This window comes from Manis pentadactyla, chromosome 6 (assembly GCF_030020395.1).
Source record: "Manis pentadactyla isolate mManPen7 chromosome 6, mManPen7.hap1, whole genome shotgun sequence".
NCBI classification, from domain to species: domain Eukaryota; kingdom Metazoa; phylum Chordata; class Mammalia; order Pholidota; family Manidae; genus Manis; species Manis pentadactyla.
Window position 1 is genome coordinate 31,046,883 of NC_080024.1, and position 18,040 is coordinate 31,064,922.

Consider the following 18,040-nt stretch of genomic DNA (forward strand, 5'->3'; position numbering starts at 1 on the left):
AAGATAATTGTAGATGGTATATGGCTTAATGTATTAACTTACATGGTTACATTAACTTAAATGGTTTTTTATTTATATAATATTTTATTTACTTGAATACATATAAATATAAATAAGACAATGATGGTAATACACCAATGACTGAAGTTCATGAAACTCTGATCTGGTCCAATACTTTCACAATGCATTAATCCTTTCTCAATCTGATCATTAGTTTCTTGTTAGACATTTCTAGTGTCAACAAACTTGCTGCCTAAAGAGGCACTTTAATTATTAGGATGTTTTCCCTTCTATGAACCTGAAGGCAACCTCTCTTAAAATAATTTCTTCTTCAGTCATGTGAAATCAACTAAGTCTTAACTCTGCAGGCATTCCCAGGTCTTTCAATGTTTTTCCAAAGACATGGATTTGGTGCTCTCTGTGTGCGAGAGGCAGGCATAGAATATTCCAGGTGTGATATGAGCAGTATGAAACAGGAATTATGGTGAATTATGGTTTCTTCTTTCACTTTGTACATTAAGTTCCAGTAACATAGCCTAGGACTGGATTAAGTTTTTGGCAGGCACATGCTCATGTTGACTCATGTTAAACTAAAACCATCAGGCAAATTTTTCATATATTTGGTATTAAGTAAAATGTTATACATCCTGTGTTTGTATAGTCATTTTTGGACCTAAAAGCAAGACTTCATATTTATGCCTATTAAGTTTATGTTTGATTCAATCAATTGTTCCAGATGATTCTGTCATTGGACACATTATCAACCCCTGCAGCTTCTTGGCATTCAGAATCTAATCATCAGGCACCATCACTGATGCCAATGCTCAGCAGGCCAGTGTTAAAAATAAATTTTCAAGAAAAGCTTTTTTTATGGCAAGTTTGTATTGATGGAATATTCATTAGCAATCCTTTCATACAGGTTCTCAGCTAATAATCCTTCTAGGGTTATGTCATCTGTTGTATATTTCTCTGTGTTATCCACAGGATATCTTGAGACAATGCAATTCTCATGTCCAGTGGAGTACCCTTACTCTTTGTGAAGTCCACAGGTTAGAAAAGGGGTTTCCAACCTCTGCACTATTGACAGTTTGAGTCAGGTAAGTCATTGTTCGGGGTCGGGACTGCCTTGTGCATGCAGAATGTTAGACACATTCCTGGCCTCTACCCGGTACAGGGCAGGAGCAACTGCACTCCACCTGTGCCACCAAGTTGTGTCAATCAAAAATGTCTCCAGATAGAGCTAACTGTTCCTTTGGGGAACCGTCCCCAACCGAGAACCACTGTTCTAGATTCTGTCTTCCTCCAGTTCAATTATTTAACTCAGTCCACCTGTTGTGGCTTTTTTGACCTTTTCATAGCATAGCTATGAATACATTCTTTGCAGACAGCACCAAGAAAGTTTCATCTGAGGAATTAGATATGCAGAGAAATTAAAATGAGATATGAAAACCATATGAAAAATAATGGGAGGAATAGAATGGGATAATATCATTTTAAAATTTAGAGTTGGGGGTAGATTACTCCTTGTGTAAAACAGTTACAAGGAAATGGAACCTTCAAACAGGAATTGCATAATTTAAGAGGTAATCTATAAGGATTTTTGTACTTGGATCCTTGTCAACATATTATTTGGAACAGAGAAAAGCAGAAACAGACTAAAGTTTGACAAAAGGAGATAAATATGCTATGAACTATTGATCTCACAGAATATTAGGCAGTTACCAAAATGACATAAGTTTCAAAACATTAATGACATGGGGAAATGCAAATAATATAGAGCTATGGAAAAAGTGATACATTATACATGTAGCATAGTTAGCAAGTTTTCAAAGAAAAAACATACATAGCAAAAAGATCATAAGACTAATAACAGTGGTTAAGGAATTACAGCAGAATTATGCATGATTTTAATAGTCTTCTTTAGACTTTTCATGTTTCCAAACTTTTCTTGATGGACTTACTATTTCTGTGAGTTTTCTGTGCATGGTGATGGGGAGCAGACTGGGGGAAAGTGATCCATATTCCCTTAGGTGAGTGAGCACTGGCAAGGGTTCCTTTCTTATTTGCAAAATGTGTGCCAGTAAGTAGTATGATGCTTCAGAGAGGGCACATGAGAAAGAGGATGGCATTTTTAGATAGGTTATTCAGTCTTCTTGGGGGAAAAAAAAGTCTGTGTATCATTTCTCATAGTATAAGAATAGTTGAAGCTAATGTTCTAAGTGAATCCCATTTCTCCAAGTCAGTGGTTCTCAGACCTTAGAATGCTGAAGGGTCCTATTGGGCTTACCTATTAAACACAGATTCCTGGGCTCCAACTCCCAGGTTTCTGATTCTGCAACTTGGCTGTGGGACTCAAGAATCTTCTTTTTTTAACAAGCTCCCCGAGTGATTCATTCTGACGCAGGTGGTCCATGGGCATGCTTTGAGAAACACAGCTTTAACAAGTCATGTGGTTTGACCTGATGAGTATTTTTTTTCTCTATTTTTGATAATTTCTTCCTGCTCATGAATTAATAAATAGAGTTGGTATAGCCCCTCAGTGGTATGTTGGTAAACTTGCTCTTTGAAAAATCAAACCTAATTTGTTGCATTTGCCCATTTCTGTGGTATAAATACTTATACCATGACCAATTTCAAGCTACCAGTGGTTTAACAACCAGTTCACAAAATTCTTAAAAGCTCAATATTTGTCTCTCAAAAGCTGGTATAAGCTGACTCCAGCACTATATGGTATACATTTTATTCAAGTGATTAAAGTCCTTTGAAAAAGGGTCATATTAATGAAAAACGATTTTATCTATGACAGGATGAAACAAGCAAGCACTAGGAAGACCTGAGTCTTCTTAAGGTAGCAAATTCCAAATGTAATAGAAAAAAAGAATAACTGTGAACTTTCATACATTGTTTCTTATTTTATCCTATTTTTGTCATGGCCATGCTGCAAAGAGTGATACACTTGTTGAGTTCTTTAAGAGTTGTGAATTGGTTTCCTACAAATGACAGAGAGCCAAGAAATGGGACTCCAGGGTTGGGAGCAATGCCAAATGCTCAGCCTCCATGTCTACCCTCCATGGCCCTCAGCCCCTGAGCTGTTGAAATGTCCTTTGTCATTAATTCTACAGCACCCAACCATAAAATCAACTCCTCCAACTTCTTCCCCTTGTGCATGACTGAGACAATGTTGTCTCTAGGAAACCCGTATCAGATGTGTGTTTTTATGTGTTCACGTCTGGGAAGCAGCCTAAGTGGAGGTTAATAGTATAGTTCTTTCAATATTCTGACCAGACATATTTTAAGAAAATTGGACCCGAAGCCTATATAGCCAGCTAAGGGGAATTTACAGCCCTGATTTTAAGAATAAACTCCCTCAGGTACTTGCTTCCTAAAGGCAAAACCAGAAAGGAAATGAACTTTTGCTTAAAGACAACCCACCGTATCTTATGGGTTACCAATTTTCTAGCTGGCATACAGTTCCCTAGCTACTAAGAGTAAATTTCACCACCAGCCCCAAGCAAGTACGCAAAAAACATAAAGTTACCATTCTAGCTAACAGCTCAGCTTCCAGAATGTGAGGCAAGGATGCGGGTGCCTTGGTAGGTGAAGCCAGGGGAGCAGCAAAGGTCTCCTATGTGGACTTATCACACAGATGCCTTTTCCAATATATGCATTAAATCTTAGTCTGAACTACATTTTATGTTGCCACAATCTTGAACTGGAGGCTGTGATGGAGAATTCACCTTGCTTGTCTTTGAGGCAGCTTTTGTCTGGTGAATAGTCAACAACAATGTAAAGCACTGATTTCCTTTCAGTTGCTCCACTGGCCCTGAAACTGAGCTTATCGAACTCTCAAGAATGAAAAAGGACTAAATAGGTTTTTTTCTTTGCTATTGATAGTCGGCCTTCTCAACGGGAATAGACTACAAGATAGGGGTCAAAGGTTAACAGTACACACTCTTAGCCTGCTCTGTGCAAGAAAACACAATGAATAAGTGTAGTTTTCCTAGTACACATACTAGAGTTGTAAAATCAATGTGAAGACGCCTAAAAACTACCAGAACTACCATTACTAAGAAGCAAGCAAAAATTTGGACAAATCTGACCTCATACATGATGAAGTCAGAAGCAAACACTTAAAATTATATGCTAGTTTTGTCATCATCTCAGTCTCTCTCCAAGCTTCCTTAAGTTGTAAAGGCAAAGAATTTTCAGGAGATATGAATATTCAATTACATGTTTCAAAATCAGACATTTACACATCTACTTGGGAGAAGTGCCAGAGTTAACATCAAAGATACATGAAGGCCCGCTTGTCCAAATGGAACATTAAGCTCCTCAAACAGGAGAATTCAGCCCTTGCAAACTGTCATTATTTCAGTAAATGAAACCGGCCCTTTAACAGATGGGCGACATACTTTGCAACTTGCTGATAGCCTAATAAAAGATACTGGCTTTTTAAAAATGAAGGACATGTACTTCTCAAATTACAGTACTGAAATGGATTTAGCAGAATAAAATGAAGATGGCATACAACAGCTTGGCAAAAATGAGGAACAGGCCATGGAAATTGGCTAGTTCTAAACATCAATATCAAAATGACCTTTTTATTTAAAAAAATGAAATACAGGGAAACCATCATAGGGAAAATAATCATTGATAGAGTCAAAACCAGGGGTAGCATATTTTGGAATTATAAGCACTGATAGAATAAAAACATGAAGTCACTTTTCTCTCGTATTATAATAAAAATTCCCCAGAAACGCAGGTTCCTTTTATACCGACTACTTTTCCTTTTGTATCAGTCAACCTCTGAGCCTCTTAAACTAAAATCTCTTCAGCTGATTGATGCAATTACCAAATTAAACACAGACCCTGGGCTGAGGGGCTCGGCACTTCTGTTACCTTTCACGTTCTTCCTTCATTTTTTCAAGCTCATCTTCTCTCAGGCCACCCTGCTTCAGAGCGTCTTTCTGCTCAGCCTTTCCACCCTTATCATCTTTCTTCTTTCCAAATCTAGTAAAACAGCAAGGAGAAGATGGTTAACAAGAATCATGTTCTTTCTGTGGTAAATTTCACATATTTATGAGATGAACTCATTAAACTGTAATTCTTTATTCTAAGGAGTGCAAGGTCATTTTGCATACGATGCAAGTAAAATAAGACAGTGAAAGCAGAAAAGTCATAGTTATTATGTTTCCCTCCTTTTCCTCCTTTTCCTTCTTTTCTTTCTTCTTTGCACACAGATACTGACTGAGCAGCATGCCCCAAATCCTGGGAGTATAGACTAAAAATTTCAAACCATTAATTCAGTAGAGATTAAAGAACTGAAGGGTTGTCATTAATATATAACTAAAAATTGACCGGTTTCCTAAACAGGCCTCTATAGCTCCAAGTGGCATTGCCATTTAAGGTTACACTTGTGGGACTATATGACGGTGCAGCAAAGGGCCTCACCACATCTAGTTCAATACTCTTAGTTTGGCTAAGGCTCTGAGGCCTCAACTCAGAGCACCCAAGTTCAGAGCAGGGCTGGAATTAGAAATGGGTTGCCTCCTGCTGTACTCTTTCCCTCTTGCCACATTCACTCTCTCGTGTAGCCCTAAGTCCATTCAGAGTTAGTGGGTTCTGAGCGTACCCTGGTGTATCTGTAGTTCGCTGGACATAGTGGCAATCACGGTAGTTTTTTTTCCAGCTTTATTGAGATACAGTTGACACATAGGATTGTGTAAGTTTAAGGTGTACCTGCTGTTTGATATATTTATAAGTTGCAGTGATTCCAACCATAGATTAACTGCCACCTCCACCCCATCACGTAGTCACCATTTCCTTTTTTGTGGTGAGAAATTTAAGCTCTACTCTACTCTCTTAGTGACATTCAAATATATGATACAGTATATTTAGCTGTAGTCACCAGGCTGTACCTTAGATCCTCCAGCTTGTTATAACTGGAAATTTTTACCCTATGATCAGTATCTCCCCATTTCCCTCATCCCCAAGCTCTTGGTAACCAGTACTTTGCTCTGTTTCTCTGTCTTTTTTAGATTCCATATATAAATGATATCATACAGCATCTGACTCTGTCTGATTTTTTTCACTTAGCATAATGCCCTAAGGTTCATCCAAATTGTTGCAAATGGCAGGATGTTCTCCTTTCTCGTGACTGAATAAACATCTCATTGTGTATGTGTGTGTAGTGGGGGGACACATACCACATCTTTATCCACTCATGTGTTGACAGACACTTATAATGTTTCCGTATCCTGGCTATTGTTGAGTAATGCTGCAATGAACATGGGGGTGCAGATATCGCTGCAAAATCCTGATTTCAAATCTTTTGTATACATACCCAAAAGTGGGATAGGTAGATCACATAGTAGTTCTACTTTGAATTTTTTGAGGAACATCCATGCTGTTTTCCATAGTGGCTGCACCCATTTGCATTCCCACCAATAGTGAACTAGGGTTCTCTGCAATTATGAACCTTAAAAGAACACTGTGTTTTCCTTAGCACTTTTAGGACAATAAAACTGCATATTTGAAATGAAAAAAAAAAGCTGCAATTATTACTAGAACACATTCATAAATGACAGGCATTTTTCCCAATAGATATTTTCTTCAGAAATAATCTCCCACGGACTGGGTATCAACACACATGAAAAAGGAAAATGACTCGATGCTCTGATAATAACCAGGGGGAAAATGTCACTCATTTATGCATATTCTTCAGATAAGGTAAAGAGTCTCACTAAGTCTATGGAAATCCTATTTATCTCTTGTTTCTTATTAAATAGGTGCAAATTTTAACTCTGTGCATATCTGTATCTTCAGATTGCTCATCCTGTGTATGTATGTATGTATCTATGCATGTATCTATGTATCCATCCATCCATCCATCCATCCATCCATCCATCCATCCATCCACTGTGAAGATATTATACATTCCACCCTCACCCGCCACCTCCTGACACACAGTGAGTCAGAATCTCCTCACATGAGGACCTGATGTACAACTTTGTAAGAAACTTCTGCCTTCTTCAGAATTTCATAAAAACGGGTAAATACAGTTTCTTTTCAATCGCATTTCAATCCAAAGCAGAGGTGGTTAGTCAATGGCAGTTCTGAGTATCATAAGTGGAAGATGTCACTGCTGCTATCCATGTTTCTATTGTTACCGGGGTACATACTGCATCCTGCTTTCCCTGGAAGCCTCTCCCAGTCTTGATTCCCCTGCACATTTTTCAATTTACAATTTCAATTAGCAAATCCTCTTTCATGAATGTTCTTTCTCTCCACTGCCATCTCTCCATCTGCCTCTGCTCCTACTGCAATTCTTTTGCTGTATCCAGTCTAGTTTTGGGATTTTAGTTGAATAGCTATCAGCTTTAACTCCATCATTTTCAGCCATTTTTTTTTTTTTGGTCTCTCTCTTTCCTACTTCCATTTCTGAATCTATTCCTCTTTCTTACTGATGACCTGATATGATTTATAGAAGTAAACAAGGAAGAGAGAAAAAATATAGACAATAAATCCTATATTAAGAACACTAACTTCCAAATATAATTCAGATATGCTGATACATTCAAGGTCTCTAACCTACAAAGCAGGAGATAGAAAAATAATGTGTGTTTCCATGAATACTTTCTTTAGCTTTTCAGACCTATGCAAAAGTCTAAGGGATCAATATTATTACTCTCATATCCCTTTATGTGAGAAATTAATAACTTTGTCCATCACTCAGAGTAATCATTTTCCCCTCAAAATGTCATCAAATATAGTAATACTGGGGTGGGAAAATAAAAATTATGGGAAATGCGGTTAGAGTTGATGAAGGCAAAATGTTGTCAAAAGCTTTATAGATATTGGGCTTGTTTTTTCTCTATGTCTCAATTATTTTCTTCTAAATTTAGAGCTTTTGAATTTTTGTGAGAGGAAAGTAGTCTTGTTTTTGAAGGGTAAAACTGACCTATACTCTAGTCTGCCTTGATCTTTATTACCTCTACCAATACATTGTGTTTCCTTCCTGCAGCCAGAATATTTCACTTGTACTGCATTTCAAGAATAGCTGCTTATGCTCCCATCACAGTGGAATATGTTTGATAAAGGTTAGTTCTAAAAAACTCCGCAAAGCATTTTCTTCTTAGCAAGAATCATCAATAATAGTCAAGTCAACCGACTCCACAAATAATATAAATGTTTTGATTTAAAGTTCATGATCATTTATTAAGGATTCCAATAAGAAGGGCAGAAATAGCTGTGAAATGTATTTCATTAGATGGAGAGAACAGTCACAAATTACCTTATTTTGTAAAGTTTGGGTAGGTTCAAGAACAGAATTATAAAACAATAATCTTCAAAAGGACTCCCACATAGTTAAGATGAGGAAATTGAGACCCAGAGAAGTTAATTGCTTTTTATTTATTAACACACTGGTTTCTTTTTCTTCAGTTTTGCAATCAGACAAGTTAATTATCAGTGGCGGGAGTGTGTGGCAGGGGAGTTGGGAGAAAAGCATCAATTTTGTGAATTTTACAAGCCTTTGTTCCTTTCCACAGTAGCTCTTTGGGGTCATCTGCCAGCCATTCTTACCTTCTCTGACATATAGAAAGAGGAGTTGGGGAGGTTCAAATATACTGATTCATCTCCCTATTAGCTATTTTTGTGAGAAAAGTCATACAGACTCTAAATGACTGAAATTACTGCTTTGCATTCTAGGGTTTCATATATCCACTGCATTCCAGGCCTCCCATTATCTATTACCTAGGAAACTTGAGCAGGCCATTCTGGGCTAGGTGCCTTAAGGAAATTGCTTATAGGTCAACCTTGCTTTATATAAGAGATATTTTCCTGAAGAATTCTGTGCAAACATATGGTTTTAATCAATAAAATCTTACTTTCCATGTACCTGGGAAGCCTGTTTAAAGACTCTTATGATGGATCTTTTTGTAAAGTGGAAAAATCACCTTTCAACATACCCTTTATGTAAATTTAGATTTTCAGGAATTATAAGTTTGCTTAAAACACCTGTACCTATTCATGTCTATAGAGAGGTTATATGAAACAGCTGCATGGAAAACTAGCTTGCTTGTTTTCTTCTTCTTTCATTCATGCATTTGTTTTAAAAATATTTATTAGACATCTATTCTGTGTCAGACATTGCCATAAGCACTTGGGATAGGCTGATGTTGTGTGGAGACACAAAACCAGACAAAACCTTTATGGAATTTACATTCTATTAGTCACCAAGTAAGTATAAATATGATAGTATGAGTTGTGAAAAATGTGAGAAAGGGTGTTAGGAGAGACAATAATAGGAAATTGGCTGGGGAAGTTTTCAGTGAAGAAATGACATTTAAGATGTGACTTCAAGGGTGAGAACTTCCAGGTAAGCGAAGATGTGGGTAGAGGGACAACACATGCAGAGGACATGAGGTGGAAGGGTCTGGTGCATTCCAAGCTGTGAAAGAAGGCCCGGGTAGCTTAAGCAAGGAGAACAGAGAGATGCTCACACAGGAAAGGAGCACAAGGACTGTGGTGTGCAGGTCTGAAAGAAGACTGGAGTTTAGTCTAAGAGACAGTACGTCATTTCTTAGTAATTCAAGGAACAGAGAAGCTGGATAAAGAAACTGGTAGATTAAATGCATTGGTAAGGAAGAAACAGGCATAACCAAGTCAGTTTAAGCAGTAGCGGTGTAAGGTGAGCAGCAGGTCAATGCAGTAAAGCTGACTGGGTGCTGCTGCACAGCAGCACGGGTGAAAGGTCATGGTGGCTTGCACAGTGACATGGCCGGTGAGATGAGAAGACAGCGATTTGGAAGTGGGGTGTCCAGGGAGAGGCATCAACAGCTCACTTTTAAACATGGTTATTTTAGTATGTGTGGATAAAGTGAAGGTTCCTGGCCCTGGCTGGTTAGCTCACTATACATGTGTGGGCAGTACATTGTTACTGACTCTATATGAAGAGCTCTGCCCAGTGCTCTGGGCCACATGGCTGCAAAGCTGCAGGAGAGCAGAGATGAGACTGGAGTGGGTGGCAGCCCCGCAGACAGAGACTGAGATGGGTGCGGGTTGAGAGGCCCAGAGGCAGAGAGGAGCTTGCTGCATGCAGATTTGCTCTGAGTGGACAGGATTCTAGTGATTGACCTGCCACCATGGAAATAAAGTTGGGTATAACCCTTTCACCCCCAGAACATTCTACTCTCATTTCTTTGGTCACATTGATGCCCTAGTGAACTTGTCCGGGCCTCATACCCATTGGCAAGACAGTATCCCTTTGCGAAATCCAAATGGATAGGCTGAGGACCAGAACAAAGTTCTGAGGAATTGGAACATTTAAATATTAAACAATTAAAGGTTGGATACAGGGTGGGGTGTACAGACGGGCCAGACAAAGAACAGCTAGAGAAACAGGAAGCCAATCAGGAGCATGTGCACTAGAGATCTAAGAGGAGAACACTGCCAAGAGGGGGACGTGGTCATCAGGTAGGAATACTGTTGAGAAGTGGGTTGAGGGCCAAAAAGGGTTCATTAGATTTAGCATTCATCACCTGAGCACGGTTCAGTGGCGTGGTGTGAGCAGAATCCAAGTGGGAGCAATCTCAAGAGTCAGAGGCAGGTAAGTATAAATATGTGTGCGTGTGTGTGTGTGTGTGTGTGTGTGTGTGCGCGCGTTTTTAAAGTATACAGTTCCGTGGCATTCCGCCATCCATCTCCAGAATATTTTCATCATCCCAACTGAAATTGTGTACCCACTAAACATCAACTCCCCACTTCTCCCCTCCCTTACCCCTGGTAACCACTGTTCTACTTTCTCTCTTTTTGAATTCGATACTTTAGGTACTTCATGAAAGTGGATTTATGCATTATTTGTCCTTTGATCTCTAGCTAATTTCATGAAGCATGGTGTCTTCAAGGTTCATCTATGTTGTAGCATGTGTCAGCATGTCCTTTTTTAAGGCTGAATGCCGTTCTATCGTACGTATGTACTGTATTTGTTTATCCATTCTTCAGATGGACATCTGGGTTGTGTCCACCTTTTGGCTACTGTGAATAATGCTACTATGAATATTGGTATAGGAGAATATTTCTTGATAAGGGAAGAAGACAGATATACAGAACTTCTGGAGAGATTGGCCTTAGATGAGAGGAGGCTCAGAAAAAGCAGCAGCTAGGAGAGGAAACTAGTTAGTTTATGGGGTTGGTAAAGGGGAAGTGATGGAGCTCCCAGGTCATTCATTTACCAGCTAATATGATGCAACATGTATAGAAGTGGTTCCTTTCCTTAAAACAAGACTTTTTGATATAAATTAAGAAATCAAAGGAAATAGAAAGCACAAGGTAGAAGAGGACCCCAGAAAGGGTTATGGAAAAATACCAAAGGCAGACCTCATTTATGTTGCTATTTTGCCTAGATTAGGGAGGCCTTAAACAGCCATCTGGGGAAGTAGAATTTAATAATGGTTCACCCATTCATTCAATTATTTACTGAGCAGTCTTTACATATCACATGGATTATGTACATGGAATTTAACCATTAACATCACCAATTGCCAGGTAAATATCTAACTCCTCAATCCAACGAACTGAAATCCCAGCATCCTATTATTTTCTATATGATAGAGATTTAAATATAATTCTTGGTAGTTATCCCTTAATTTCTAAGTAAATATTTTCTTGTTTCTATTTCTTTCCTTGAATTTTTCTAGGTAATGATGACTTTTAAGTCCTTCCCAGATTCCTGTGTACCTGGCAAATGATCCAAATTCATGGTGTATAGCTCTATCTCTGCCTTTTTCCATGTCTAGACTCTCATTTAATTCACTTCTTATTTCTGCTATGACCTGTCTATGATTTTTCTCCTAGATCCCATTGGGCAGCTTTTGAAGCTATTAGCATCCACTCTTCTCCCACTTAGTGCACACTCTATATAAAAGCAATCCTGAGCCATGGCTCATGAGAACTAAAAAGTCAGACAAGGAAAAAGTTCAGATACTCTTATCTCAAATTAGTGGTAAGCTATGAAGCCAAGGAGAGCTGAAAGTTTGAAACAGAGTGTCTTTCTCTTTCTGCAATCAGGAAATATCTTTGGGTGTTAAAAATGCATTTGAAAAAGGCTACAAGTTCCAGCCATTACTAATATTAAACTTTGAATATCTATAGAATGATGTCAGATATGAAAATGCAGAAACCTCAGTCACAATATTTTCTGGACATGAGTAATTGTTCATTCTCCCTGTAACTAGCTGACTTATCAACTACACACAATATTGTCTAATTATTTTATAAATTACACAATTTGAAATAGCTCAAGCAAAATATGGAGGCAGAGGTTCACAGACCTTTGACTCTATTTCCATAGTTTATTCTGAAATTCACCCAATAAAAGGTTTCTCTGTTGTCTTATGTATTCTAAATTGAGTTCTGAATTAGCATATGCATATGCTGACAAACTTTATTTTCCATGTGTTGTAATCGCATGTGGTTTTGTGCACTTCAGCTATTGCTTTTCTCTCAAATGCATGTCACAAAGGTCTTTACTTGTTTATCTCAGATGGTTCCCTTTGTACTTGAGAGTTAATAACCTGATAAAAATTCAGAGAAAATTGACCAATTAGAGTCCCCCCCACCTCTTTTTTAGGTACCTAAGGGCATTGTCTACTTTTATGTTAATGTTACTGATAGAAAATGAACAGATTTCTGTTTGTTGTTAATCAATCTTGGTTAAGAACGAAGAACATTCTGCTTCTATTTTTCGCCTTCCACAGTATGTCTGATTGCCCAGGTTTATGCCTGTGACTTTTCAGGAGGGAGGTAGCACGCTATAAAACTCAGTATGTGTTCCACAACAGAAGAGCTGTATTTTAAACTGCCCAAGTCCACTGTGTGGCATGCAAAGGGAGACGGGGATTCACTTTATAGAATGTGAGTTCTCAAGCAGCAACTGAGTGAGTTGGCGCTTTTCTCAGTATTCCTCAAAAAAACTCAGTATTAAAAATCTTTCTTGTTAACTCTGAGTCAAGCAGTTGAAACCCTAAAAATAAGATTTCTAATGAAAATGTGAGTTTCTGGTATGTTGTTTAGACATTTGTTTTGGGTGTGTTTATATGTTTCCGGGATGAAGACAAACTATATGAAAACACCAAACATGTCTAATCCCACTCACATCTTCACTGCTTCCTTGAGGGCAAACTTCCCACCCAGCCTTCAACAGCTGCTTTCCTCTGGGGTGTTGCTCTTTCCAGGGTGTGATTCCTGAGCTGGTGGCCATGGAGCCTCTTCCTTCGGAAGCAGGGCATCTTCAGATCCCAAATATGTTGATATTTGTTTTTAGGATTGAAAAGCAGGGAGGTCCTCTAACATTCTAAGATTTCTGCCTAAGTGGATAAAACATCTGCTGGGTAGAGTTTTAAGCAGCTCTCTGGCTCACTTCTGCTTTGGGGAATCCTTGAGCTAATCTGCTTTCCCAGACCGAGGAGCGAGGAAACACAATGGATTTGGAAATACCAAAAACATTAAAAATAAATTCTAGAGGGTCCAGAAAACAAAATAAAGCAACAATGCACATCACCAATAACCCATTTTCCTAAAAACAAACAAACAAGCAAAAAGGACATCTGGAAAACCGACTTATAAGAATCAGTTAAAGGATTTGTGAGCCACTGGATGGGTTACATTTGCTGAGCATTTTTGTAGCAAATGAAAACTCTATGCTGAGATTGTTAAAGCAGCACTTCACTAGGAAAAAAATATGAAAAAGAGGCCAGAAATTAAAATTAAATGAGAATAAGCGTGAATGAGTGAGCAAGAAAGATAAAGATACTAATAAGGTTTGATTTTCAGATCCACACAGGGACTATAAAAAGCTTATTAACTGTCACTGCCACACTGGGTTTTAAGTTATTCTAGCCCTCTGCTTTCCAGAAGAAGAAATACTCTTCAGGAGCACAGCGAACTTTGATTAATTGCTTTCATACGCTCTGACTGGCTTTAAGACATTGTAGGCAAGAGCCTTAGTGATTCAGAACAAATGCTTATGATTTCTGGGAAATATATTTAACGGGAGCATTAAAGAAATAGATCTTTTTGCATTTTTATGTTTTCTTAATAGTTAGAAAGGCTTTTCTTTTTATTAAATGTTTACTTATTTCAAAGCAGCAAAGTATGTGGCTTCTGCCGCTTTATTTTTATTACTTTTAAGTGGATCTTTGATCATCTCTGAAGGCTGCTTGAGTGCACAGAGACAACTGATGGCCTGTACATAAAACCTAAAATGGACTCAAACAGACCACATGTCTGGGATGCAGACCAGCCAACAGCCAGATATAATTTTATGCATGTATCCACAGCATCTCCTTACTCATTTTTCCTTCCCTTTTCTCTATCTCCTTTGCCCGGAAACCAGAAAACCAGGAGAGGAAAGAGTGTTCTGAGACCAAATCATACCCTGTGGCCAAACCTCTCTACCAACAGTGGGAGGTTCCCCACCTCTGTGGCCTCCCCATGCTCAGCCTGCCAGGCTCACTCCATACTGACCACAGACTCATCCTGCAGAAGGAAATGTCCCCCTATAGCTAATAGCTCTGAAGTTCATTCACTGGCAGGGGGGTCATTTCAGCAAGTGGCCTGGGAAAGGAAAAACTGACTCATGTCAATGCAGTTAAATCCAGGGAGGGCTTACTAAAAGTGCTGTGGAAACTGCAGCTTCATCTAAATCAAATATCAAGTACAAATTCATTGCAATAACACAAATTAACAAACATGTACTTTGTCTAAAGTCCTATATCAGAAAAGGCAGATGATGGTGCCTAACCTATTATGTGGAAAGGTCAAAAGGACAATGTTAGGAAATTCTATTTTTGGTACAGTAACTACACGAAGGGAATCCTGGACGATACTGCTCCACCTTCAGAAGTTAAAGAGAAACAGGGCACATTCACTTTGGAATTCATCTTCAGTAAGCAAGAATAAAACGACTGAGCTCCAGACCTTGCCTAATGGGAGTAAAACTTTTCTTTATAACTTTGATTAACAAAAAAAATTATCACTTCTTTGATGCCCAAATTAGCATCTTTTCTCTAGCATGCTGAATTAATGAGTTGAGTGACAAAAGAATTAGTCCATGCAGGATCAAAGCTGAAATCATATTTATCTGAAATTTAAAATTAAGAACGCACAGCTCTATCCCTCTATAGCTCATGTAATGTTCTTTTATATTCTATATATTCTAAACCTTTGGCATGTCACATAAAAGTATAACTAGGGCTTTTTTCCCTTTTCATGTTCTTCTTTTTTAATATATAAAATCTTCCCTGAAAAGACAATAAGAACATCATAGAATTTTTTTCCTGGGGGTGTGAAATTTTCTATTGTGCCATAAAAATCTTAAATTACGTGGCTTTTTTTTGTCAAGCATTTATTGTGCAAATACAAAGGAAGCAAAATAATTAATGCATGATAGAGCTGGTAAGAGAGCTTTAAACAATAGAAAAGAGTTATTATATTGATTCTTAATAAGTGATACTAAGTTGGAAACTGTTCTTAAAAGCTAGAAGCTCTCTTAACTTTGGGCGTCTTTCTCCCTTCTTTTTCTGTAGAAGAAAAAGCAATTTTGAATAAGGGAGAATTGTTGGGGGTTAATTTCCGGGATGTCTTAACTCACCAGAATTCATATTTAGTTTTTTTTTTTTTGGCTGACCGTATCGTTTTTACTAAAAAAACTAAACTTGGGTGGGCATATTTGTCTTTAGTCAAGATGGGAAGGACAGTGGACTCAGGGAAGGAGCCCCGAGATGAGGATGGCTTGTGCTGATGTTAGCTGCTATAATTAGTGTGGGGCACTATTTTAACCACTGCGTAAGTGTGAGCTCCTCAAGGTCTAGGCTGGGTCTTTATACCTGTTTCTCTTGTTTACACATACATGCATGCATTCAACAAATACTTGCTGAGCACCCACTTTGCGCTAAGGATAGAAGTCAATTAGCCAAATGTGGTCTTACTTACATTCTTAGTGTCTGGTGCACAGGAAAAATTCAACGATTGTTGAGCTGAATTAAAGGTGAGATCAGGATTTCAGGGAATAGATCACTCACCTCCTTTCTTCATCACCTCTAACCCAGAAGGAGGACCCACGGCCCCTGAAAACTCGGCATGTCATCCCCCCTTATTAAAGCTCCCAAGCTGGAAGATACTTTCCCCATGAACACACTAATCACTAAACTAGCTTAGTATAGGAGTGGCAGCCACAAGCTAGTCACAACTCTGGGTGTCTATCGCCACAGAAAGACCAAACAGGGGACAGACAGTTGTTCACCTAGTAAAGGTAATGCACACCTGCTCTCTGGCTGCCAGGTGGGCACTGAGTCACCTGAGGCTTCTATCTCTGGATGACCCATCCTTTCATGTTATACAATCACCCTGTTTAAAAACACCAGGCCTAATTCTGGAATGAAATTTAAACCCAAAGCCATCATAAAGATGATTGATCTGCAAGATGTCCTCTACAAAACACATGATGTCTGTCTCATACTCAGACCTTTAATTTCAGTTTCAGAAATTACAGTCTCTTCAACCTTAGGTTTCAAATAAAGATATGTGTGAGGTGGTTGCTGGCTTCTCCAGAGTTCTGACACTACTCATCTTTGTCATTAGCTCATCCTGTCCTTAACAAAGTTTCAAATAATAATTCCACCACGTGTACTCTTCCCCACAGAAGAGTTCTTTTAGAAGGAGGGAATTTAAAAACCTGAGCCCTAACTTAGTTTGTAAGGCAAGGGATCAGATTTCAATATTTTTATGTTAGATGTAAAGTTAACTAATATCCCTTTTTATTCAATAAGTCCCTTAAGAGTAGGCCATAAAACTGAACTGATTCTCATCTATGAATAGGCTGAGAGGGAAAAAAATATATATCCAGCCTGAATGTCTCAAGGGAAATTCTACCTAACACTTTGACTCTTCTGTGGCCCCAAAGCCCCAGGTTTCAAGCCTATGTTGCCCCACTCATTTTTTTACAAGTCTGAAATCTCCCTTTCCTTAGCTTTCTTAAATTTAAAAACTTGGGGCCTATGAATAAGATAGGGTTGCCAACTACAAAATGAGGGGTGATTTAATTTTAGATAGATTATCTGTTTATTCACTGAATTGCACAGCGAACATTCTAAGTGTCCTCCAGACCTCAGAACACTGTATACAGAAGGAGCTCAGCCAAAGTGACAGTCAACAAGGGCCAATCAAGCAATCAATGTGTTCTCTGTCCAGAAGGGGCTGGACCAAAGACAGTAATCTCTTTCATAGGAATAGATTTCCCAGAGGACTTTAATAGAGTTTTATAAAAATGGATATAATCTCATTCTCGAGCAATATAACATCACTAAAGAAAATAGTTTCAGGATTAAACAATAACAACTTGCTTTCTGACAAGGTTTTCTAATCACCTATAATTCAGAAAGAGCTATTACTAGTTATATACAATCATAAAGGCATGCTTTCACCTGGAAAAGCATAGCATCTTAGCACAGTGGTGATTTACAATTTGACCAAAGAAATCAGAAATTGATTTATAGTCTGTCCAAAGCATCAGGCTCTTATTTGCTTGTCCACCAGACTGTGAAACTACTATTCTGCTACGTAAGTATATTTTCTTGTTCCTCCCTTTCCTGTACCAATGGCTTATTTTTCCTTTCTTCAACACCACAGAGGAATAATCCCCACAGAGTCCTAATACTATTGTACAGCTCAAAATGGCTGCCGTCGTTCTCACAGAATAATGAAACCAATGTTAGGAATTTTGTGCATAAATAACTCAACACACAGTCATATAAAGTACTTAATTAAACAAATCAGAGGTCTGAGCCTCTGAGTGAAACATTCCAGATGGGGTTTTAGTGAGATCTTTTGAAAAGTGTAGATGATTTAACAAAGGAAATTAATCTGAGGGTGTTTCCTTATCTCTGGGGCTATGTTTAAATATCAGATCAATTTTGGATCACATCACATGAAAGGAATAACACTGGAAAGTCTACTTTGGCAGCTAAGCATTCACTCAGAC

General features: G+C 38.3%; 1 protein-coding gene across 6 annotated transcripts in view; it reads right to left on the bottom strand.

Annotated features, from left to right (window-relative positions):
• The window catches only part of PARD3B (par-3 family cell polarity regulator beta), a 985,497-nt gene that overhangs the window by 180,642 nt on the left and 786,815 nt on the right, over window positions 1-18,040 (bottom strand). For all 6 annotated transcript variants that reach the window (XM_057503666.1, XM_036928150.2, XM_057503667.1 and 3 more), the window contains one exon: window positions 4,900-5,010. In XM_057503666.1, the coding sequence (XP_057359649.1) occupies window positions 4,900-5,010 (111 nt within the window). The remainder of the gene's footprint in view (window positions 1-4,899; window positions 5,011-18,040) is intronic.